Source organism: Coturnix japonica, chromosome 5 (genome assembly GCF_054131305.1).
Source record: "Coturnix japonica strain WE chromosome 5, WE-NBRP24, whole genome shotgun sequence".
Taxonomy (NCBI): Eukaryota; Metazoa; Chordata; class Aves; order Galliformes; family Phasianidae; genus Coturnix; species Coturnix japonica.
Window position 1 is genome coordinate 27,181,434 of NC_140667.1, and position 26,110 is coordinate 27,207,543.

The following is a 26,110-nucleotide window of genomic DNA, read 5'->3' on the forward strand; positions in this document are numbered from 1 at the left end:
AAAGGCTGACTGGGGCAGAGCAGAAGGAATGTGGGGACCCTTGGTTGTGCTGCTGGCGCTCAGTGTGATGGTGGCTTCCTGAGCCACCCTCCTGCTGTGAACAGAGGGGTGCAATGGCAGCTGGGATGGGCGCATGGGTATGGGATTAACATGGATAGCTCTAGGTAATAGGTGCAGTTCAACTGCCTGTTTTATTTCCCCAAGCCATATGTGATTCCTATTCTAATAAATCCGTGGTTCCAGAATGTGGAAGGTATGATATACTGTGGTATTACCACTGTGGAGTCCTGTGTGAGCACAGTGGAAGTGCAGGTGGGCTCCCAGCCTCTGTGGCAAGACTCCAGCTCGCTGCTAGATACAGTTGCATCCCAAACCTGGGGCTCATTTGTACAAAGTAGCTAATGGTATTTTCCAGCCTATATGGGGATTTGGTGAGTTTGCTACAGCTAGTGGATAACAGAACCTGAAAAGGGAGGCAGATGTGGAGCCATCCCACAGCACAGAGAGCAGAGAAGTTGCCCCTTCCTCAGCAAACCACCACCACAGGAGCCAGCTGTGGGATTCCAGCGAGGATTCCAGGTGTGGCAGCCATGTGGGGGCAGCCCTTTCCATCACCAGCTCAGTGCAGAGCAGCTCTACATCCTGTACAGGGCTGCAGAGGGCATTGCTGGAGCCTGTGCTGACCTAATGCCGCATCACACCTGACCCAGCACTTCCCTTGGTCTTAGAGGGTCTCTTCTGCCATAGTATCATCCATCCCCAGGGATGGGGAGAGCCATAACCGAGTGTGTCAGCATTTTCTGATAGAGACCGAGTTGAGATATTGTATTCTCTCCACAATATCTTACAGTAAAGCACTGTACAGATAAATGGCCTGTCTGTCAGGGTTTTGTTTGCTTGTTTTAAACAAACAGCATCCTTCTCCTCCCCTAAGCTTCCCCAATGACCAAACAGTGTTGACAAATAGTTCCTTGTTCTTTGTTGTTGTCATGTTTCTGATGCCTTTCATGTGCTTCAACAGTTAAAAAGATGGGTTTGGTTGTCTGCCAGGTACCTTTTTATTTTAATCAGGTGGTAATATATAATTCTGTATTAAAGAAAAAAGAATCAAAGAAATTATATTAAACAGACAAATATATATATCTATCTTGACATGGAAAAAGAATCTCTGTAGCCAGGAAATTGATGGTTGTGATACCCTGACTGCCATCACCTACCGTGCTTAGGTGTTGTGGCACAGATTAGCGCTATTGTTCATTTCATGTTTGATAACAGTAACTCCTAGAGGCATCATCCCAGTTGGGAGCCCATGTTTCTGTGTGCTGTACAGATATCTAATAAAAGCTAAGCTCTGTCCTGGGGAGCTCTGTGTATTGAGACACACAAGATCCCAAGCTGCTCTTGGGATGCAACTAAAGCACTCTGTGCAGCTGAGTTCGTGGTCTGACATTTGCTGAGGTCAGTGATGTGGGGTTTGCAGAAGTAGGTGAGCTTACTGTCCCTATGTACCTCCAAGGTGGAATCTGGGAACCACCATGAGCCTGCAGCAGTGTGAAGGAGCTGCTGCAGAAGAGGCGAGGCATAGGTGGTAGCTGGCTTCCCTTCTGTTTTCTTTACCTTAATGCTTGAAGCTGGAAACTCTGGGTGATGACCATCACATATATGCACAAAGCTGAGCATGATGCCCTCCCAAACTCAGGACTCTGCAGAAATAACGAGGCATCAAGCAGCAGTGATATGTCAGGCTAGGCTGAAGGTACAACCAGTGCCAGCCCCATCTTCCAGTGCTGCAATGAGGAGATCCAGGTAGTGCTGTCTTATGGTACAGCATCACAGAGTAATTAGTTCACCCATAAGAAGCATTTATAAACAGGTGGCCATCATGGCCCTGGGCTCCTTTGACTCTCAATTTTCTGGCAATTCTGTCTCTAAATCCGCTTGCTGGAACCTTTGATCACACAGCTGAGCTGTCACTGATGTCCCTGACAGTTGACATCATGGCAGAGAGGGGAGCTTAGGGCTCTTAACATTTCCTTTATGATGGCTTGTTTTTTGACTAAACACTCCAATGAGGATTTTCCATCATAATAAAACAGGGAGCTTTTCCAGAGCACTTAGATTTAGGAAGAAGCCTCTGTTTCCATTCAGCGTTTCCTTTCACTAGCAGATTATTTCAGGGCTGCAAAGCTGGACTTGCTCTATTTGCTTCTCTTGCATACTCTGCTGTCTTTTTACCTAAGCCTCCTAACTCAGGACAGCAGCAGAGACAGCCAGGTCAAGAGCAATCAGAAATACTAAATATCCTGTGCTTCTGGGCATGTTTTGCAACCAGGGATGTGTCAAAGAGCTTTAGAAACTATAGCATACGAGACCGCATTGCCGCTGCTTTCATCATCACCCGCTCCTAGCCTGGTACTTGGAGGCTGTCTCAAAGTAAACAGCAGCAGTATCCAGCAGCAAAGCAGAAGAGGGTTTTAATCAAAAGAGATGGTAGCAGTGCAGGATGTACGTGTGAGAAGGAACTTCTTAGATCTCACTGGCGAGGCTGTGTTGAAGGTGACACGTGTAGGAATGAACTTGGGCCTCTGGTGCTGATGATGCATGGTGCCAGCTTGTTTGTATTCTGGTGCCTTGATGGAAGCCAGCTTTCTTCCCAGGGCTGGAGCAGGGACAACACGAGGGCTAGTACGTGTGCACATCTCATTCTGTTGTCTGGATGTGCCCTCGTTCCCTTCGAGGGGAGAAGTGGTAACGGGGAATCTGTTGTCAGGTTCTGGGCAGGATATGAAACCTACCTGTAGGCTCTGGGTGCCACCTGCTATAGCTCCCCACATCCACTGACATTACCCAAGCAGTGAAGTAATATTTTATGTGGAGTTGAAAGTTCACCTCCATCATCTTCCATGATTTAGGTTGAGTTTATGTTGTGACCCCTGGATGTGCATGTTGGCTGAAAAAGATGAACATGGGAGGCCTTTATGTAGCAGAACAAGCCTGATAAGAGGTCCAGCAGATGCTGAAGGGGGAGACCTGTCCCTGCCTGTACAGCTGATGCCTCAGCCATTTGTCATTTTTATATTGATTTTTACAGACTTCCCACCTGCTCCTGTTCCATCCCCTACAGGCAATGGGCACAGCAGTGCATGAGCAGGTGTTGCGTTCAGCTTCCTTTACTGCCCAGTCATTTCCTGGTCATTATTCATGGCATAGCCATGCAGACTGTTAGGCTAACAAAAGGACAAGAGATAGTGAAGAGTGGGAGCAGATGACTGAACATGGAAAATGTTCAGCTTGGCTTAAGAAGCCCTGCTTCCACCTGTATTGCCTGAAGCAGTAAGGGCTTGGAATGGGTTCAGCCTTGAAGTCTACTCTTGTTGAGATGGATAGTCCTGAATGCAAATCAGTTGTGAAGAACCTAAGAGTGATGGGGTCTGCAAAGTACTTGATAAGCTATTAAGAGACACAGGAAGAAAAAAAAAAAAAAAAAAAAAAAAGACAAAAAAAAAGACAAAGGAATTTTTAATATAAGATCTTCCCAAGAACATGTACAGGGGTTGATCTAGATTGAAAAATAAAATCAAATAATCAAATAGAAGGAATGCAGGCCAAGCTATTTCTCAGATGCAACATGCCAAATGGACCTCTTCAAGAAGAGAATAAAATAACTTCCCCTCTGCTCTCAATTCTTTCAAGTCCCTTGAAAGCTTTGCACTAGTGCTCAGCACTTCATCAGCAACGATCTCGCCATGCTGAAGCCTCCAGACTGCATTCCCTGGCAGTAGAAATGGGAGCAGCACTGCTTGTTTTATTAGGTTTGCACCCACAAAACCCACCTGTGGGGGTGGGCTGTCCTCTCCTCCTCCATGCAAGGCAGCAGTGGGCTGGTTGTCTGCTGCCCTGTACTCCTGAAATGTGCTGCTATTAATTAGACAGTATGGCCTGAGAGCCCTGGGTGAGCTGCCTGCCTCAGAGCTAGCTGCGAGCCTGGTATGTAGACTCAAGTACCGGAGTGAGATGGAGGTCCGAGTGTTGCTGTCTTGAAGGTACAATGCAAGCTGCATCTCTTTGCATGTGTTTTTCACCTGTGAGTGATCCCAATGAGGAATAGCGGCATGCTTCTGCTTTTGTTTTGGCAGTCCCCAGACAGGAATGGGTCTTTCAGAATGTGTTGTGTACAAGTAAAGCACAGGGAATGCATCTGGCGTTAGATGTGATGGAGAATTCTCCTGCCTGAGCATCCTGGCAAAGGGTGCAGGAGAAGTTGCCCTCACTTAAATTACCACCTGCTCTGACTCTTCAACATCATTTTTTTTGCTTCCATTTTAACCTTACAGAGTAGTTTCAGGTTCACTTCTTCTAGTAAATGTTTCCTCTTCCCTAACTTAAATAATCTATCTTCCCAAACCTGACCTGACAGATGTTTCCCCTGCAGTGACCCTGCACACACACTGTACTTCATGAAACCCTGGCTTCCATGGGGAAATGCAGCACCAGCAGTGACCCTGCTGCTGTCCCAGCTAAAAATAAGCCTGTCCCTTCTGGCAGTGTTGGGGTTTGCTTTTAAGTAGGTAGGCAGTTTTATCCATTGGCTGCAATGTGCTCTTATACCAGGCAGAAGGCAGAACTTCACCTTCAGAGCATGACAGAGCTGCTTCCCCTCTGGGGAATCACTCCAGGTGATTGAAGGTGAGAAGATGCTCAGCTGCACTTGGTGCACTTCTGTCAGCCAAATGGCTGCCAGCCTGCTTGTTGCTTGCCTAGATCGTCTCCTTGCTGCCTCATACACCCCAGTGAGTCACAGCCACTTCTTTTTGCTCAGCTCTGGCCCTTTCCCACTGCTTTTCCTACTGAAGTATATGGAATTATTCATGATACTCCATTTGTCCCAGCTCACAGAATCAAAAGTGGTTTGGGTTGAAGGGAACCTTAAAGGCCACCTTGCCGTTAGCATGGACACTTTGCACTGGATCAGAGTGCCTGGCCTTGATCTCCTCAGGGATGGGGCATCCACATCACACAACAACTCCATGCCTTCTCTAGACCTCTAACGGCATCCCTCACATATCCAGTCCTCCATTTATCCTGTGTGTAGCCTTCTGTCTGTCTCGTGGGCCCATAGGGTCTTGGCTGCTGGGTTGAAGATAGAGCATTTGGGCCAGTTAGAACACAGACACTCAGTTAAGAAGAGCCTTTCCAGCTTTGGCTGTATGTGCACGTTAGTAAGTTTCATGAAAATGGGTAAACAAGTGTTTGGAATGTGTTCTGGAGCAGGAGGAGAGTTGCATCCTATAGTTGAACCTATGGATGTTTTGAGTATTTACATGCACATCTAGTTTTCCTTTGAGCCTTCCGGTACTTCTCAATTTATTTATTGAATTCCACAAATTACACAAATGCTTATCATGAGTATCCAGTACTTGCTACGTAAAACACCACTGAGTCTGGGAGCTCTCTGGTGGTACCCTTGGGCTTCTTTTGGCCTGGTTGACTGTCCCTCTAGCTATCACTCTAGCGAAAGCCTATTTTCCAAGAGATGCTGAGGAAGAGGCAGGGGTGCAATGACAGAGCTGAGAAATGTGGTTGGTCATGCAGGACTCTGAGAACTTCCTCTACTTATTGCTGCTGCTGAGAGCCTGAAGAGGTGGCATGATTGTAATTTTCATATACCTACATAGGAGCCAATGCTTTCATATTGATCCTTCATTTGAAGGGATGAAGGAGGGATGATTCCTGTGACTGGAAGCTGCAGCTTGATGTTTTTAAATTGAGGGTAAGGTTATGCTTCATAACGCTGGGTGTGTTGAAGCAGTGGAACAGTTTAATAAGTGCTGCCAATCTTGTAGTGCTGAAGTTGAAATGGGTTGCTTCTTGCTTGGCTGGTTGCTGGGTATTTCTGGGGTCAGAGGAAGGGGCATGAAGTATCCCACCTGCACCTGTGTGGACAGTGGAGGATGAAGACAACAGGCAGAGGACAGATTACTGAAGAGTGGGGATCCTGTTAGGACGCAGGGCTCAAATTCACTGGAAAACCACTGTTATTCATTTGCATGCTCATTTTTCTCCCACAGCAAAATAGATTCATTTAAAGTCTTTGCTTGGCTTTAAGAGTGACTGTTTTGTTTTTTTCTGGAGGGGCTGTCATCACTGACTACAGGGACAGCTGGGTTCAGGATACTGCTGGGGAGGTATGATGGGCAGGAGAGGCTTTCTGGTTTGAGGGGCCAAGGGATGGGCTGTGTGGAGTAATGGGAAAAAGCAGACTGCTAATTTTTGCTTTAGCTGTTGCTCAAGCCAGTTATCCATGTGTACTTCCAGTAAGCGAGGGACCCTGCCATTTTCTTGCCTTAACCTTGTCTTAGAAGAGATTTGGACTTCAAAGCAACTAGAGCACATCTCTGTTCTAATTGTCTCTACAGAAATGGATGGAAGGGTAGCTTCTGCAGTGCATGAAGTAGACTCTGAGCTCCTCAGTGGAACTGTAGGAGATGTGGAACTGATAGTATCAATAAAAAAGGCTGTGCTCCTTGATGGCAAGACTGAGGCCGACCTCTGCCTCAGTGGCTTAAATGGCCCATGCAGCGAGAGGCTGTGTGCGCTGAACATGCGGTTCAAGCACTAGCAAGTCACTAGCATTAGTGACTCCTGACATTGCACTCCCAGGGTGAGGCACTTCAGGAAGCTGATCCAAAGTGACACTGAGCACACGGTAGAGAAGAGACCTTCTTTGCTGAGACTTGAGGATGTGGAAAGAGGTTTTTCTCCTTCCCTTCTCTCCTTTTAGTGCCTTTGGCTGATATGCTCATCACTTATGACTCAGCTGCTCCTGTTGGCAGAACTAGTTGTAGCAAACCTGGGGCCAGCACAGGGTGAAGGCAGGAACCAGGGGGCTGGTGAGAAGTGTGTTTGTTATGGAGAAAGCAGGAATGTCACTCCAGCTGCTGGGTGTGATGTGAGTTACAGAGAGGAAGTAGATTAAGCTTTCCTGTTGGGGGATTATGCTGTATGCAGTGATGCCAGAGCTCCTCTGGCAGTTCTTGGATTCGTGGGAACTGTGCTGAGTTATACCAGAGAACAACTGGCCCAAGGACCCACTCTCTCTTCTGTCTTACCAGCCTTCATCCAACTATGTGTAGGTTGACAGGGCTGGAAAGACAGTCCTCACATTGCACAAAAGTGAAGTGACTTTTCACAAAAGGGAACTGTTGGGAAAGAAAGTGGCCAAAGTAGTGCTCTGAATACAATGAACGTGGTACTTCTTCCACTTTGAGGAACAACAACTGTACAACTGTCGTGTGCTGTGCTAGGAAATTCTTCTGATAGACACTGACTGTCATGCATTCAAGTTTCTATGTGTTCTTTGCTAATATCTCAGCTCAGACTTGTTGAGTGCTGGATATTTGGATCTTGTCTCTAAAAGCAAGTTAAGAAATGGTGAGGGGGGATCATCCTTGTCACATAAGGTGCTTTGTTGTGTGCCCCCAACATGATATCTATGTTGTTTCTTCTTTGTGACGGCAGGAAATCTTGAGGTTGTTGGAATCTTCTGAAAGAATCAAGCTACATACATGGCTTAGTCCTATACCTTTCATATGTGGGATCTGCCCAGTGCCCTTTTCAGGAGCCGAAGGAAAAAAAGAAACCTCATGTATTACTTTGGAGAAAACAGCAGTGTCTTCTTGTTGTAATCTGTTTGAGTTTCTGTGGGAACATTAAATCACATCTAGATGGCAAGTGGGAAATTTATTAATTCAGTGGGGTCACGGTGCCCAAGTAGGTTTAAAGAGATGCTCCATTAGACTTCTAACTCTCCTGTAAAATCTGATCTTTTGGGATTCCCTCTGGAGGTGTGGCATGCTTATATCCTGTTTGGGACAGAGGAGGAAGGTAGCTCTGTTGCAGAAGTAGAAAGGGAAAGGCAGATATTCAGAATGACCAGCTCTAGGCTGCAAGTCTGTTGTCTACACTTGACAGAACAGAGTGGGACAGACAGCCAGGCAGGGCAGACCAGCAGGTGAAATGCAGACCAAAAGGTGAATAAACCTGTGCAGTAATGCCATAGCAAAGAACAGATCTCTGTGCTATTGAGATCAGAATGGCATGTGGGTTTGTGCAGCTCATAAGGAAAGACATCAGAAGGTGAGGGGGAAAGAAATGAAGGTGGGGCAGTGGATAGCCTGGAGACTGCTGCCACTTACTGTAATTGCTGTAGCGGCTCAGCTTCCGCTGTTTGATGTCCATGTGATCTCTGCAATTACCATATGGTAAATATGACTTGAGTCTCTAGCAAATAATGGAGCTAATATTAAGAGAGAATCTGTACACAGCTAGTGCGTAAATGAACAAAGAGTAGTAAACAGCCTGGACTTGAAAAGAATGAATTAATCATGCTAGATGTGAGGTTATGGGTGTTGGGTTGTTTTTTTTTAAGCAGATGCAGAATTAACAGCTGAAAAAAAAAGACTGAAGGATTAAGATGTCTAAATTGTCAATAAAAGATATATGGGGATACGTGTCAGTAAAAGCTGAGGGTGCCGTGTGAAATCCTACTTGAGAACTGCATTCAAATGGATGAATTTACAGGCTTTGGCACCTTCCAAGTGAAGTGGGAGGTATTTTGAGGATAACCCGTATCAGTGTGTTTTTCACATCCCCTGCTGCGATCAGATCTGCAGAGGCAGTGAGTGTGTTACAGTGCATTTCGCTCCTCTCAGCTGGAGACCTGACTTTTGGGTTGAAACTCTGGAAATGTCGCTGCCCTCCTTTGCGTGCCATCCGGCACAGCAGTCCTCATGCAAGTGCTGGTGTGCAGGAACAGGTGGAGAGAACCTCAAAGGTGGACAGGGAAGGTAGCTTGTATGCATCGCTCTAGATTTAAGCTTCATAACAGTCCAGCTCCTCTTGAAAACCTGTTGTTTTGGAAACCAGCGGATGATCTGCTGCTGGCTTTGGTCAGAGCAGGCACTCCCAGATATTAGGCTGCTGCTGACCATCTTGAAGGAACCGGGAGCAGAACAAGATATATATGAAAGGGCTGCCTGGGCTAATTTATAAAGATTAAAATAAATTTGTGTGCTGCGGCCAAAGAATAACTGTGGAGGAGAACAGCTATTTACAAGTATTTGAAGCATGTAAATCTCAGGCAGGGAGGAGAATGGTTGAGAGTGCTCCAAGGACACGATAATGAGAACTAGCAGCATAAATTTCCTTAATTTCATCCTAAATGTAAGGAAGACATCTAAAACCTCTGAGATAAATTACATCGTGGCACAGTGTCTTTGGGGAGCTGTGGAAGTGCCATCACTTGGGTAATTTAAAACTGGGATGGACAAAGTGCTGGGAAATAGCGTTCACGAGGGGAACAATGCAGCAGTGGCCCCAGAGGAACGGGCCAGACAACTCTTCTGGTTCTAATTTGACTGATGCTGTGAAGTCCGTAGTAATTGGGCTAAGCAGGAGCCTTTCCCATCTACAGTTTCTGTGCCTGTTGCACAGAGGACTGTAGAAATCTTCAGTTTAGTGTGACAAACGCTGAGTTTCTCACTCTTTGCTGCTGTGGTGAAGATGGTTTCTGAAGCGTGGCCTTCCCTCCCTCCCAGCTCCTCATTGGCTTCCACCCCTTCTCCCACCACTCTGCTTACAACGCTTCTGCCTCCATTCATTTTTTAACAAATACTTTCTTCCTCTCTGAGCCCCGAGCTGAGACTTTCTGAAAAGAACTGTGGAAGACTCATAATTTCTTTTGTATTTAATGTGGAAATTTTGGTGAAAATGTGCTTCTGGCTGTGTTCAGATCAAAAATCAGAAATATTCATTTTTCCCTTTCTTTGGGGAGGTGTGGAGGAAGGAAGGAGGCCATTTTAGGAGGCTTGGAGTGGTGCATGGACAGGCACCAGTGTGGCTGCCCAGCACCAGCCCCAGGGTTCCTTCCCTGCTGCTCAGTGCTGCAAACCCCGCACATCACCTGGCTTGCTCCGTTTGCCTCATATGAGTGTTTTCTGCTAGAAAACTTCTTCAGATGTATTTTTCTTACCTAATTCTGCATCTGAAGAGTGAAATATGATGGTAACAGTTTTTCCCCTTCTTCGTTACAAGTTAGCACACCTCTGCGTACAAATATCTACTGGCTCCACAGCACAAATGTGCTGTTGACAACAAATCCTAGGGTCTTTAATTGTAGCTACTGCAGGCCTGTCACCAGAATGCTGAACAAATGTCACAAGTTGCCACTGTCATCCTTCCTGTAGGCTGCTGTGAGCCACCAGGTGATAAGTTGCACTCTGATGGTGGTGCCTGAACCAGCAGTATAATATGTCCACGGAGCAGGAGCAGTAAATAACATGCCATGTGTGCTGCCACAGGCACTACATAAAATGACTTTTACTGATGAGAAGTTTTCCTCGCACCTCTAGAATCATTTTTTTTCCCTTCACCCTTCCCCGAATGATCTTTGCTGCTCTTAGTAACCCAGCAAGACAGAGCAATGAAAACTGCCTTCAAAGCTGTGGCTCTGAAGGAAGCTGTGCTAGACCTTGCCATGAAGAAGGGCTGTGTCAGCAGTGTGACCCAGTGAAGGGCTTCCTTCAGTGCCTCCTCACATGCAGGGTGTAACTCACAGTGCTGGGTGAGTGGCTGCCTGCCTGGCGGTGTTTGGGCCCCTGGCTCTGGGAGCTCCAGGCTTTGCAGCACATGTCTCAGCTGAGCAAGGCAGCTGTAATTTTTCAGCTGGGGCGAGAGCAAGGTAGTAAAATGACCAGCCAGTCAAGTGCAGGCTGTGCAATATGGGAAGGGGACAATTAAGTGTGGGCATCTTTATGGGCTGGCTATTTATGGCACTGCTTCTCCAGAAGCATCACAGATACTAAAATACAGAAGAAACAACATGGAGCAGTTCCCTAGGGTGAGCTGAGCGTTTGGAGATTGCTCTAACTGGCCATGGACTTGTGATTCATTTAGGCTGTCCTCTGGGATCGGCTAATGTAACTGGATCCTGTCACTGCAGCATTTCTGTAGGGAATTATAAGACTTCAGTTGTGTCAATTGAGGTCCCATTAGAATGGAAGAAACCGCTCAAATTAGTAGAGGCTCCAGCTCGTCCATATCAAAGACTTGCTACAAGGTCTAGAATTTTTTTACAATAGCTATATGCATGATCTTGAGAGGAGAAAAAGGGCTTTGGACATGTATTGGGGGGTTATGCTGTAAGCCTAATTGCAGTTTCAGGTGCGTTTCTTGTGGAACACAAAGCAACAAGCAGCCATAACTTTTCTATAGAGCCAAACTCTGGAGACATATCATGGTCTAAGCATGACTTATGGTGCTTCTTCCCTCGTATAATACAGGTGCTGCAGCAGTAGGGAGCTGAACTACCCATTGCTGTACAATGGCCAATGTAAAGAAAGCTTAGAGTTGTTAGCTCTGTTCTTATCAGGTAGATGCATACCATCAGTGAGACTGCTTAAGGCCTCACATGTTTCTGGGAATTTGCATTGGTCTGACACAGTGGATCTAATTACACTGCTCTGGCTTTTGGATTGCGGATAAATCTTAATTTACACTTTGGGTGCTGTTGTAGTGATGAGCAAAGGACTAGATGGCACTTGAATAATGATGATTGAAAAATATACTGTGCTTTGTGTTAAATACTTTTTATGGCTTTATTTTGGTGAACGAAAGAGTGCAAATCAGGAACAATACTTATGTGAAAAATTTGTGTTCTTTGGCAGAAAGGCTATAATTTCCTTTTTTTTGCTGATGCTTATTAAAATCTTATGCTCAGTCGAAAAGCTTTTACGTGCTTTGGACTGAGGAACGTGAGGAAATTTTTAATTTTGCTGCCCATCTGTGTTATTAAGATGAACCTCATTTCTGTCTCCTCCAACTTGGGAGAGGGACTGAAAGATAAGATGGATAGCAGTACTGCATCCGCTCTGCTCTGGGGCAGATGCTTGTCAAGCAGACAAAGCCCTTGATCCTGAGATGTCTGTGTCTGGACCTAGAGCATCACCCACGCCTGAGTGGGGCTCAGCCAGCACTCATATCTGATCTGCACTGTTTCCTGTCTAGGCTGGAGCCAAAGGGAGAGAGGATGTTTGGCCCCAGATGTGCTCTATGTGCCTCATATATTTGGGGGTGGGAGGGAGGTGCCAGGCAACCTAATAGTATTTGCAGGTCAATTTCAAAGGTTCTAGTTTTTATGATAGTTTAGAGGGAGACTAAATTAGAAATGAGTAGGAACTTAAAGCTTTGCCTTTGATTTTATATTTACTGAGCAGTGATCTTGGCAATGCGGTATGTGGAAGGTTACTCCCTGTTACCTTGCCTCTTGATTTGATTTCTTGTCGTGAATGCTTCCTTTTGAAAATATTTTTGCCCAAAGTGTCATGTGAGGAGATATATACCTAATGCTGAAGCACAGGGGATCAATCAGTACAGCCTTCCCAGCTCCCTTGCCTTGCCATAGGTCTGCAGCAGAAAAACCACTGGTCTTCTGAAATGTAGCCATTATAAAAGATGTAAGGAGCTTGATAGTTGTCCAAAGTCATTTTCTATTGCAAGCTTAATAGTGACAAGCATGGTCCATGCTTCCTTCTGGACTGTCTCCAGATGCATTTCAAGATCTGATCTTTTTATTTATGGGTTTTATTTATGGATTTACAGATCACACAGCCATTGTCAGCTCTTGTGGAAGGAGTTTCCCCTGCTAAAATAACTTACGCGTCTTCCCAGAACCTTCTTACTGAACACCAACTCCTGCTATGCTGGTCCTTTCAGCATTTTGTTTTTCTTAGCACTGACGGGATGCTTTCAAAACTTATCCTATCAGATAGGGGACAATTCACTGAGAACCACTGCCCTTATTTGCATGTATTCAGTGCATTAATAATAGTAGTAGGGTTAAGATCTGTGGAAGAAAATGATGTTTGATGGCAAAGAGATAGCAGAAATCAGCAGAATCATGATCTCAGTGGTATAAAGCCAAAGATCAGCTGATGCCAACTGACTTTTCACTGCTGCTGATGCAGCCTTCTGTTTGCATCCTGCGGGAGCTGGGCCATGGTGCAGCTGGAATTTCATTCCTGCACCAGATGTGGATGGGCTTTGTTGTGCTGGAGCTGGAGGAATGACACCGTGCCGGCTCCTGGGTGGCAAGCTGTGTCTCTGGAGTGTGCTGCCAGCCCAGCCCAAAGCCCCATCCTCAGAGGGAGTGCTCTCATTGCAGCTAGCCCTGCTAAGATCAGTGCTGCTGCAGAGCCAGAGATAGGGAGAGCTGTGTCTGCTTCCTTCTGGGAAGGCTACAGCTACACAGGTCCACGGCTGTGGTGTTGAGGCTGGTTGTGTAGGAGGTGCACGTGGGGCAGACTTGCATCTTGTGTAAGCAGTCTTGCTGACCTAGAGCTACAAAGTGAGTTTTGAGTCTTCCATCCTCTGACCGCTGAATGGTAAAATTGTTTCCTCAATATTTTATTAACAGCTGTTTTAAAATTTAATAGTTTTATTCTGCACTTTTGCACCAGTTCCCAAGTGTGGAGAGGAGAAGTAAGAATGCTTTCCTGTGCTTTTCAAATGGGTTAGTTTAACTCTGTTTGTGTTAATGAATGCATATTAAGATCTTATTAAGCAGTTTGTCCATGGGCAAAGTTCCTGTTGATCTCACCAGGGAGCTTTGTCTGCGTCAAAGAATTGCAAGATCAGGTCATAATCTCAGAAAATGATTGTGACCTCCACTTAATGTTAAAGTGTTTGTCAAGGCAAGCAAAAAGCAATGGAAGGACATGCTCCCAAATTCTGACATTTTAGTCTACAACCAATAGCCTGAGTTTAGCTGTCCAAAAGCATACACAGAGGCTGCCCTGACAGAGGTTGTTTATGAAATAATAATAATTTGAGGAGTAATAATAGAATTGGGCTGTGCTTAAGATCAAATATAAAATTAAAGAAGGACTGGGAAGCTCCTGGAGTGACTTGCATGACTGGTGACATGAACTGTCCCAGCGCTGTGTGGGGTTGACAGATGGTATCCATGACACAAGGTGGCTGTCCCACCTCGTGGTGGTGGCAGCAATTGGTTTCAGTTTAGTCATTGTACTATTCCTAGACAGGGCTCTGAATTAATGTAATAATTCAACTCTGAAGTCATTTTTGAAACCAAATTTAGGTGCTTGAGTCATGTAGATGGCTCTGAAATGACTCCTGTCTTTCTGTTAGCCATTTCTACGTGGCTGATCCTGGAGGACACTGCTGTTCAGTTAACAAGGCTCTGGAAACTAGAAGAGTCAAGGGGCTGGTGGATATCTGCCAGCATTTGCAGCACAGAAACGGATGAGCTGATGTGCCTAGGGTGTACCAGAGCTGTTGTGTGAGTGTACCTTGAGCCAGAAGCACCTGGAACTTGTCATCTTGATGGGGATGTGCATGCCTCTTCCTTGCAGCTTAGGGCTGGGTTTGCTGTTCACTGTTTCTCTGTCCCTTTCTAAGGAATTCCCCTGAGTCTGGTAAAATACCCTGCAGAAAGGGAAGGAAAACAAAATGGGAGATGGGAGATGAACCGAAGTTGCACATGCTGGCTGGGTAGCTTAGTCTTCCCTGCAAGAAGGATGATGATGAGATAGAGGGGCTGAGGCTGCACCCCCCATCCCAGGCTGTGGTTTCCCCAAACCCTGGAGGCTGAGATGGGATGAAAAGGAAGATAAGTAGGCATTTGAAAGAGAAGATAAGTAGACTAATATGGGAGAATCTGTCTCTTCTGAATTAGTCTAGGTAACATGAAGAAGTGTATTATTTTTTCATATCAAGGGTGTCAGATATGGATTTGTGATCCTGATACTGCGTAATCAATTCTTTCCCCTCTGCTGTGCTCTGTCAGGGATGGTTTTGCTCATTTGCAGTTCTTGTTCATGCTTTCTTTTCTGTTTTGCTTGTCTTTATAGATTTTTGTCTGAAAGTTGAAAACACTTTTGTTGATACTGGGAAGATAGCACTCACTTTTGGGAAGATGTGAGCAACACAACGTGATGATAAAATAGCCATTTGAGATGTGTTTCTTAATGTTGATAATGTTAATGTTAAAATGTTGCCTGGAATCCATACAGTGCAAGGGAAAGGCTGGACCTCCACAAGGACTCAGGGACCAGTTCACCCCTTTGAACTCTCTCCATCCCAAAGTTAGGTATTTGCTCTGAACTGACTGTTCAGACACCCCCTCTAGAGCATGGAGAGAGATGGTAAAGGACAAAATCCTTTCTGGAGGTGTGCATCTTAAATAGTTCTTTTGGATCAGATCATCCCCAGGAAGTGGCTGTCTTCTTCCTCTAACTACAGAGAGAGCCTAGGCGACTTAATTTAATTTACTGCCCAAGATTTAGATAGTTACAGTAGGGGAAATTAATCCCCATCCTACTGATTTAGCAGTACAAACCTCAATGAATGTTAGTGGGAGTTGAGGCTCTTGAACCTTCCAAGTGCTTTGGATAATGCTGTTATTAAGTTTGATGTTTCCTGTGAGAGACTTGGCTGTGGCTGGACTCACAAATGTGGTTTTTCAGCTAAGCCTGAGACCAAATTCTTCCTGGTGTAAAGGGAGAAGAGTAGTGTGTGAAGGGCTGAAATTCCTCATTCAAGTGGTACAAGTCCCTACAGTGATGCAGTCCGTAAGGAACACTATTGTGCAGTGATACACCAAACCTACATGATGCATCATTTGGCTTCCTTGTTTCCCTTTAGAAGATATTTGAAAATGCATACGTTTCTTAGGGATGCAGACAGAATCTTTGTGGGTACAATTTACTGTATCTTAAGTCTCTTTCTAACAATAGTGTTTTTGTAGGTTTTCTTGCCCTTTTAAAAGCAGGATTACTGATACAAAATGTGACCCTCCAGATCATAGTAGCAAAGCTAGTGAAAAATGGCCTTTAGAGCCTTGCCAAGCACTGTAGTCTGCTCTATTTTCCTGCTGACATCTTTACCTCCTGATGTGGAGGCTCTGTGCCTCAGAAGCTTAGGGGAGCCCTGGGACCATTTTGGACATTCTGCAGTCTATCACATGGTTCTGGCCAGGGAGATGTTTGCCCACCAAGGTACTCCATAACTGAATAAAGTCCTACAAATGGACTTAATTTGGAGCTTGCTCACTGGCCTTAAATTATGCGCCTTTTATTCTAGTGGTTTCTTGACTCGTCTTATCCCCTTGGAGGTGAGACAGTGTTGCCTTCACATTAGGTTCCTTGTGTTGAGCTGACACACAGCGTTCTGGGGAACATGGTGGCATCATTAGGAGAGTGACAGCTGAGCTAGCAGTATTCCTATGGCATATGCTGCAGGTCAGTTGTGGGCTGTCACATAGTTTTCCTCTGAGCTAGTTTTCTAGCGATTCATCTTCATCTGCTGGGCATGTAAATGCTGCACTTTCTTACAGTCCCTGCTAAGTGTCTTCCTCAAAGTGACAGACAACCTTTGCATCTCTACCAGTACTCTTCCATGGTGAGATACTCAAGTGCATTTGGATAAATGTTAAGTCTTCTTTTTCTCTCATGCTTCCCTCCCCCCTCTCTGTTTTGTTTGTTTCAGGTTCTCGGCCTTTTTGGATCTACACAGTGGAAGTTGCATCTTGTGTATGGCGTGGTTAAGCTTGCAGCCTCTCACCTCGGCCTTCCTCCATTTTGGGCTGGTTACTTTTGTGCTGTTTTTGCATGGTTTGCAGGTGGATGCTGGCCTGACGGGAGACTCAACCAGTTCAGTACAAAACAGCTCGTGTTCAGGATCTTTTGACTGCAAGGAAGGTGTTATCCTGCCAATATGGTACCCAGAAAACCCATCCCTTGGGGACAAAATTGCCCGTGTTATTGTATACTTTGTAGCACTGATCTACATGTTCCTTGGAGTCTCCATCATTGCAGATCGTTTCATGGCATCTATAGAGGTCATTACATCACAAGAGAAAGAAATCACGATTAAGAAACCCAATGGAGAGACCACAACAACAACCATTCGGATTTGGAATGAAACTGTTTCCAACCTGACCCTCATGGCTCTGGGCTCCTCCGCTCCTGAGATCCTTCTGTCTCTGATAGAAGTGTGTGGGCATGGATTCGTAGCTGGAGACCTGGGGCCATCTACAATTGTTGGCAGTGCTGCCTTCAATATGTTTATCATTATTGCCATCTGTGTCTACGTGATCCCTGATGGGGAAACCAGAAAGATAAAACACCTGAGAGTTTTCTTTGTCACAGCTGCATGGAGCATCTTTGCTTACATCTGGTTGTACATGATCCTTGCTGTCTTCTCTCCAGGGGTGGTGCAGGTCTGGGAAGGTCTGCTCACGCTTTTCTTCTTTCCACTTTGTGTTCTTCTGGCCTGGATAGCAGATAGACGTCTGCTTTTCTATAAGTATATGCACAAAAAGTACCGTACTGACAAGCACAGGGGCATTATCATAGAATCAGAAGGTGATCACCCTAAGGGAATTGAGATGGATGGCAAGATGATGAACTCCCACTTTCTGGATGGAAACTTAGTGACTGTGGAGGGGAAAGAGGTAGATGAATCTCGCAAAGAGATGATCCGGATCCTTAAGGATCTGAAGCAAAAACACCCAGAAAAGGATTTGGACCAGCTGGTAGAAATGGCCAATTACTATGCCTTGTCACATCAGCAGAAGAGCAGAGCCTTTTATCGCATTCAGGCTACCAGAATGATGACAGGGGCTGGCAATATCCTGAAGAAGCATGCAGCTGAGCAAGCCAAGAAGAGCACCAGCTTGCACGAGGTGCGGCCGGATGAGCCTGAGGAATTCATCTCCAAAATTTATTTTGACCCGTGCTCCTATCAGTGTCTTGAGAACTGTGGTGCTGTTCTCCTGACGGTGGTGCGGAAAGGAGGGGATGTGTCCAAGACCATCTATGTGGACTATAAAACTGAGGATGGCTCTGCCAATGCTGGTGCTGACTATGAGTTCACAGAGGGGACTGTCGTCTTGAAATCAGGGGAGACCCAGAAGGACTTTGCAGTGGGAATTATTGATGACGACATCTTTGAGGAGGATGAACATTTCTTTGTGCGGCTTAGTAACCTCCGTGTGGTGGACAGTGAGGAACCTCCAGAGCTTGGTAACTCCCCATACCCAAAGGCCATACTGGCTTCTCCTTGTGTGGCGACAGTGACTATCCTGGATGATGACCATGCTGGCATCTTCACGTTTGAGTGTGATGTTATACATGTCAGTGAGAGCATTGGTGTGATGGAAGTCAAAGTCCTAAGGACATCAGGTGCTCGGGGTACAGTCATAGTGCCATTTAGGACAGTAGAAGGGACAGCAAAAGGAGGTGGAGAAGACTTTGAAGATGCTTATGGCGAGCTGGAGTTCAAGAATGATGAAACTGTGTAAGTACCCTATTCATTCTTGTTCCTCAGTCTAGTTTTGGTGTTTAACCCCACATTTTGCCTCTGTTACAGGTGAATGCTGACAAGGGACAGGCTCCTTTCTTCAGCTTTCCTTCAGTTTCCCTACTTACCTCTTTCAGGCAAGAACCGACAGCAGGATTTAAGATCTCAAAGTCTTTTGTCCCTTCCCTCTTGGGAATAACAAAGTGAGGCTTAGAAATATTGCAGGGGACGGGAGGAAAATATTTCATTTTATGAGATCCTATATTCAAGCTATGGGTTAATGGCCAGTTCAGGTAGAGAGAGGAGAAAAAGGGGAAGCTTTTAACTGGCTGGGCAGATACGGGAAAGCCTCCTTTTGGAAAAAAAAACAACATAGAGAGTAGACAAATTTCTTGATATCCCCAAAGGAAAATTTTACAGCAGTTATTCCCATGCAATCAAGAGCTGCTCAGTACAAATGGGGCTTTATTTTAAAATGAACAACACATTATACCTGCATCCTTAGGCTTCCTGTGCAACTGGCATGTCTGTGTGGCATCTAATTCAAAGCACAGCCACAGCTGCAAGCTGTTCTGCTAGACTTGTGCAACCCTTACAGCATTTATGTCCCCTTGGTCTACCCATATTCCCCATGTCACCTTCTCTATGATCTCTCTATGTCTGTTTTTTTTGCTACCTGTGGTTTTTCTCCTCGTAAAATACCGTGGCAATTGGCAGTAATGGACTAAAGCACTGCAGCTCACAGCCTGTCCATGTGGCTCTATGACCCAGTGTTTTCATACAGAATTAAGAAAGGAAGCAAAATAGTCTGCACCAGTCCTGTTAATTCAGCTCTTTTATTGCGTACAAAGTAGTTGATACGAAGCTAGGAAGCAATAAAGACCAGAGAGGCGATAATGTCTAATTGCTTTAAGTACCTGCTGTTAACATTAGTGGGGAATGAGAAAAATCCCTTAGCTGAGCAGGGAGAGGGAGGGGGTGTGAACCTAGTGCTAAAACTCCCTAGTGTTAAGTACCTAGGTTCCTCTTGTTAACGCCTAATCACTTGAGCCATCAAAAGAATTGTACAGACTTGCAACTGGCATCAGAGAAAGGAAATCTTTGTACCAAGTCTCCCTATACAGTATCACAAAGGATGTAAATGTATAGGGATGTCCTAATTCAGAAGCACCTTCTGCCTTAGCCTCCTAAACCACTTAATCCAGCTAATATACGTGGTCCTCATGCTTGATTATAAGCACGAGTTCTTCCCTATTAAAAGAACAGAAGTTCCCGGTTGGCTGGATTCAACCACAAGCAGAGAAGGGGAAGGATCAGCTGTGAAACTGGCCTTTTTGGGGAGGTGGGCCAGGCTAGTTAGTCTCCTAAATTGTCCCTGAAGCTAGTTTCTCCAGAGAAAGCAAGGAAGAATGCCAACTGTGTGGATGCAATCTTCTGTGAGACTACCTACAATGTAATATCTACTACCATGCTTCACCCAGATCTTGAAGAAAAGGGGCTTTAAGAAATATCAGTGAGAGGATAATAAATTTGGTGTATCAGAGAATAATCCCAAGTGCTCCATTTACCTTCCTGCTGGTAGAAAACTTCTGTTGGTCTTAGAAAACTCAGAGCATACCCACATAGTTGCTCCCTCGCATTAAAACAAATTACATTCAGCAGGACTATGTACATCCCTGTAGTACAGACTAATAATGAGGGAGCTAGTCCAGAAAACAGATGTGCTCTGGGTGCTTAATATGTGGCCCAGAGAAGATGCCCCAGATCATGTGTTGGACCTTTGTGTGTTCAAAACAATGTCCTTACCTAACACATGATGTGGTTTTCACTTTTGTGTCAGAAGGCTGCTGGGAACAGTTTCCAGTTCACAGGGAAGCCCTTCTTTCCATTAGGGGCTAATGGTGAGAGATTTATTTTGAAGTTAAAATTAATGTAACTTCTACGTGATTGGCAACCCTGCCCACAGTGGGAGGGTTGAAACTAGATGATCATTATTTTCCTTTTCAACCCAGGCCGTTCTATGATTCTATGATTAAATCAAATTAATAAACAAGGAGATGAGTCTTGTCAGCCTAAACATGTAGTCCAGCAAGCTGCCTTTATTCATTTCTGGGTTTTATTTTAACTATGTAGGTCTTCCAGGAATGGAGTTCTGGACTGAAAACACATGAGAGTAGTTTTGGTAATTGCCCCTTGGACTTAAGCTCAGTAAACGCAATTTGGTTGCTGTACATTGCCAGTTCTTTGCCGATGTGCAGGCAGCTACAATACTACTTCTCCAGCAAACACTATCTAGCTTGGGTCATCCCTAGTTTAGGAGGATGCATGGGGTGCTGGGGGCAATTCTGCAGGTCCAGAGGGCAATATTCAAGTGTCTGGTGACTGCATGGTGCAGTACAAGGCTGTATGAAGACACTGGGTCACCAAACAGTTGGAGTTCTGCCTGGCTGGATGCTTTAGAGCCTGCCTCTTAAATGTCTTGCCACTGAGGGGAATCTACCACAAGGTGTCCCTGTGTGCTGAAGGGGAAACTGGGGTGGTCCACAAAACCCTGGGTAGAAGAGAAGAAGGGAAACAATATTCAGTACACAGTGCTAAGGATGAGTGGCCAGAAGGTAATGAAAGACTTGTGCTTCCCACTTCAGCCTGCTGGTCAGACCCTTTCTTAGGAAGGGTGAAACTTGAACGTTGTCCTTTTCCTCATGGATGTCACTTGTAACAGCTTTTTGGCTCAAGAAGGAAGCACGTGAATTGGCAGCCTCATGCAAACATGTAAGATAGTGTTGAGTTTTACTGTGACTATCCATGTATGCTACTGCCACAAAGAAATGCTCATTGGCGAATGCCAGAAGAGGGCAAAAGCTGCAGATCACACTTAGCTCATTCTCTGATGGGAAATAAGAACTCTCAGATTGCATTCTGCAGTAGCAGGCTATCTGTAAGTAGATTTTAGGTCAGCCTCCTTAAGTGTAGCAATGCCCAAATTAATCTGAAGGATGCTGGATTACACAGCATCTTTGAGATCAAACTTTTGGAGGGCTACCTCTTATCAAATCCTGAGGGCATGTGGTAGCTACAGTGAGCGCTCTCCCTTAAAACTAAATGGAGAAGGGGTCTTCCCTTAAATCTGTCAGGTGAAGTTAACTATTATTGGACTTGTCCTTAAGAGGCTTTCCCTGAGGTGTATGGGACTGAAAAAAGCTGAGTTGCTGTATGAATTACAGATAAGAGGGAACTGGATCCTGCCGCCGGCTCTTGCTTTCTGCCTCTGTGATTCTTTCTAGATTAACAAGGTCAAAGTTTCCTTACTTACGTTTGGGTGGGAGCACAGAGAAAGTGTGCTGAGATGAGGAGACTCAGAACAATTCCATCATTACTGAAACATGCAATGTGTGCGTATGAATGCGTATGGATGTTGGACAGCTATAAATCAAACCATACGATCTTGAATTCTATCATCTGGTGAGAAGAGAATTGATCAGGTTTTGAATGCTTGATTCTGCTGCTGCTTTTTCATTACCTTTGTGATTTCTGAACTCCTGTTCTAGTGAGGCTCAGATATGACCTGAACAGCTGGAGGAGACTCTTAGTTCACTTGTTGACTAAAAGGAAGTTTTTGAGGAAGCAAGCCCAAAACAGACTTTTTTTTTACAAAATGACCAAACATTTTTTTCTATTATATTGTGTGGAAATAAGTTGGATTCTTGGACATGTGAAAATGTAGAAAGGTATATGACCATGCTGCTTTATCATGTCCAAGCAATACAGAAATCATTAAGAGATTAAGAGCCAGCAGCAAAAAGTGAATTGGATTTTAAAGGATTTTCTTTCTGCATAATAAAGGGAACTTTGAGTAAGTAAGGAAAGAAAATTAAAATTAAGTTATATTGCTTTGAATTGGTTCCTCTGTTTAAAATGTTTAAGCTGACGTGAAAAATTGACTATGTCTTGCTTTAGAAATTTTCAGAAAATGTACAAGTTAGAAGGAGCTAACTAATATGTCAGCTGGAAGGCAAATTCTGTTCTGGCCATGTCATTTGCTGCAGTTAAGGTTTAGGCTGAGAGATCTACTTTGTTGCTTGCCCATGTTACTGGTTGCTTAATTATGTGTAGGATCTGTGGTCTAGTGGAAGTGTTGCTGTCTGCCCTGAGACTGTTTTTTCTGAGTGTTGCCTGTGGCTAAAGGAGTGCAGGAGATCCTGTGATGTTAAACTGGTATTAAATGTCCTGTGAAGACAATGTGCAAAGTCAGCATGGCTGGTCTTTGGTACAGTCATTTACCTACGTGTGTTAAACTCGCAGTAATGAAAGGCAGACAGTGGTAGAAATAAATGTATTTAGGACATCCTGATAGCCAGCGACATTTTGTTTGATGTTGGCCTTTATGATTTGGGGATAAAGTTGTAAGTTTACACATCTCCTTTCCTTGCCTGCTTCCTCCCAGAGAAAACCTTGGGCTGCCTCTGAATGCAATTCTCAGCTTGTTGGTCCTCCAAAACTCTCTCAAAGCACAAGACAATGGAAAACCATGTGCATTTCCTCCTACTTGGAGGCATTTGCTAGCAGGGGCATTCATGGGATGTGTTTGTGCATATGTACATAAGGGCCAGAGCTGTGCTAGAGATAGGTTGGTACTGTGTCCTAGGGATGGTGGCTAAGAACTGCCCCAGGCAGTCAGCATGTGCTGCTTCTGCCTTCCGCTCTCCATGTTGTGCCACCATGTTTGTTGGGAAGGTCGGTTGTTGTTCCTTTGCCTCCTTTCCCTCTCATTCCCTGCCATGTTTGGACTCAGGGCTGTCTTTGCTATCACCTCTTGCTCATAGCCCTGATGAGGTGGATGTTAGCGTCCCTCCTTGGATCTGGTGGAGATAATAGTAGGGAAAGGTGAATGGCAGTTTTCTGTGTGAAGGATGTCATGCTGAGGTTGGGCACAATTAATTATCCTTCCTTTTTGCCACTTGGTGCTTGAAGAAACTGTCAACTTAATTTGTTAATGTGATCACCTACGCAGTCATGGTTGTGGCATTTTGAGGAGAATGCTATTAACAACACTTAGCTCTTTTGCATGGTGCTTCTGCAGTAGATCTAAAGGCACTTCACAGGGGAGATCAAGGGTTGTTATTCCCATTTTGTAGCTGGGGGAACAATGCAGAGAAAGTCTCTTTTCTTCCCTGTGGATTATCCAACAGAGGCAAAGGCAGGAATAAAACTGATTCCCTGAACTACTGGCCTGTGCTCTATGCAGAGAACTAAGCTTGTAATTTCGTGTCACTGAAAACCACAGTGAATTAATGCAAATTCACTGACCTCTCCCCAGCTATCAGGAAGCAGACTGGTACAGTCCCTCTTCCCCCCAGGCTGTCAACAGTAACTGCAATTTCAGGTTCTCGTTTTCCTAAATTGAATTTTGGTCATATGGTATGGAGGTGTATGGGAATCTGGAGCCCCTGCTTTGTCTATGTCAGCTGTAGTGACACAAATTAATGACCTAGGTCATGATGAAATTATTGTGATAATCTAGTCCGAACTCTTGTTCAGCAGTTCTCATATAGTCTCCACTGATCCCAATGCTCTGGGCTTGGAGTAGAACAGCTCTCAATAAATTAGAACTAAGCAATGGCAATAGAGGAAATGAGAATTTGCTGTATGAATCTGATAGTTTCCTTCTCTCAGGACACTGTTCCTTTCCATTTCTACTCTCTTGAGATTTAACTTCTAATGAGTACTCCAAACTCTTCTTCAGTCTGTTTCCATCAGAGGGTGAGCTCCTTCTGGCTTTTCTCTTACTACACTGTCACGTAAATTGGAAGTTCTTGATTCCTATTTTAATCCAGATTAAGGACAAGCAGTGGCAGCTGTCTTTGAGAGGGGATAATGGCCTTGCAAGAAAGTCAGAGAAGCATTTAATGACTTTCTGAAAGGGAAAGAGAAGGGCCATTTTGTTTCTTATGACAAGTTATCTCACCTTCCTGTCTGAACTCTTACTTGCTGCAGGTGATATGTTCCTTGTAGGCCCTGATTTGGTCACAGATATTGATGGTTTTGCATGTGGTCCTTGTAAAAAAATAAGCAAATGAAAAAAACAAAACCCCAAGTAAACAAACAACACAAACCACTCCAGTGGCTTTCCTCCTTTATGTTGCCAGCAGTGAAAGGCTGTTACATTCATTTCTTGCAGTGAAATTTTCATGTTAGAGTTTTTAACAGTAGAGGTTTCTGATTTAACTGAGTCATTTACACAGGTACCTGCTCTGAGCGTTTGCTTTAGTCCTGTGGTGAGGTCTAAGTGGTGTGCCCTGCAGGGATTAGTGTGTCAGGAGTGTTCATGAAGTCATTCTGCAGAAATGTGAGACAGTGACACCATCCTAGGAAGAAGAGAAGCCCTGAGCTGACCTTTACCTTCCCAGATAGCCTTGTTGGCAGGTGTCAAGTGGACATGCCATTCGTCTGTCCATGAAGAAGGACGAATGACGTGCTGTCTCAGGGACTGCGACTTCTTGCCTATTGGAGGAGTCATTTATATGAATTAATGTAACAGTGTTAAACAAGGAGGGGGGAGTGGGCCTGGGACCCCAGCTCAGAAGAGAAGCATGGACTTTTCCAAGTTGGTGCATGCTCTGCTCTAACAGAGAAGTTCCAGTGAACCTGACAGGTTCCTAAGGTCCTCAGAGGGGCAGCTCTGGTGGTATCAGGGAGGGTAGTGACATTCAGAGTTTAGAGCAAACAGAGAGAAAATTCATTGTGCCAAACAACACAGCCAAGTTCTGGATTTAAAAACAATCCAACCAGAACTGATCCAAGATAAAACCAAGCTTACTGTATGTTGAGTGAGTTTTGCCTCCTCCTGAGTCATGCAGTAGTGCACGAAGCACCTTTGGATGAATGGCCAATAGATGTGCATTTTACATGTGGGACTGCAGAGCACAGATCACGGTTTTTTGCTCACAAAAAGGAGGAGAAGCCAGTGTTTGAATGGTGCTGCCTCGGGGCTGAGAGCAGATGCTGGGGCAAGGCTTGGCAGACTTTACATCACTCAGTACAGGTATGAGTTGGGAGTTTTTCTGTTGTTGTTTTTTGTTTGTCTTATTTTAAATCTGCGGTGGGAGTGTTAATTACAGCATCACTTCGATGCCTCTCTAGCTTTTAACAGGGCAAGCAAAGTTTCCAAGTAAAATATGGGCTTATCCTTGACAAGAGGTCCTCCAGCACATTTCTATTATGGCTAAATACAAGAAGCTGACCTTGGTGAAAGAGGGGAGCTTTTTGAAATAGAAGGGGACTTGTCTGTTGCTAGCAATGTGGCTTTGTTTCTTATTTACCTCATGTCAGGATAAACTTATGATGGTAAAAGAACTTGCTGCTCTAGCTGTTGTGAGCACTGTGAATCAAGTTCACCCTCTGTTTAGCTTCAGTGAAAACAGCAGATTTAAAGCTGGGAGGAATCTGGACTGGTACGTGCTTACAGCTGTCCTGGCAGATGGACCGCTGACAGATGAGGCTCCTCAGGCCCATGCCTGGATGCCAGCATTTAGTGCTGCTAGCTTTTCACCTGGAGCCAGCCCTGCTGCTGGGCAGGCACTGGTGCTCTCAGCATTTGAGTGAACTATGCTGCTCTCAGGAGTAGATGTACACCAGCTAACTGGGGTGGCTATCCTTCCCTCTTGCCAGGTCCTCCCAAGTGGCGGTGTTGAGCTCTTCTGGTTATTCAGGGAGCCTGGGGCTTAGCACTGCA

The 26,110-nt window shown here is 45.0% G+C and overlaps 1 protein-coding gene across 11 annotated transcripts in view; it reads left to right on the top strand.

The window, feature by feature from the left end:
* Positions 1-26,110, top strand: part of SLC8A3 (solute carrier family 8 member A3) — a 119,033-nt gene that overhangs the window by 24,170 nt on the left and 68,753 nt on the right. For 8 of the 11 annotated variants that reach the window (XR_014946623.1, XR_014946622.1, XR_014946624.1 and 5 more), the window contains one exon: positions 16,564-18,375. Coding sequence is in view for 7 of the 11 variants with exons in the window: in XM_085548950.1 (XP_085405076.1) it covers positions 16,610-18,375 (1,766 nt within the window). In the remaining 4 variants the exon portion in view is untranslated. The remainder of the gene's footprint in view (positions 1-16,563; positions 18,376-26,110) is intronic. The other 3 variants (XR_014946626.1, XM_085548954.1, XM_085548955.1) reach the window with 1 other exon arrangement.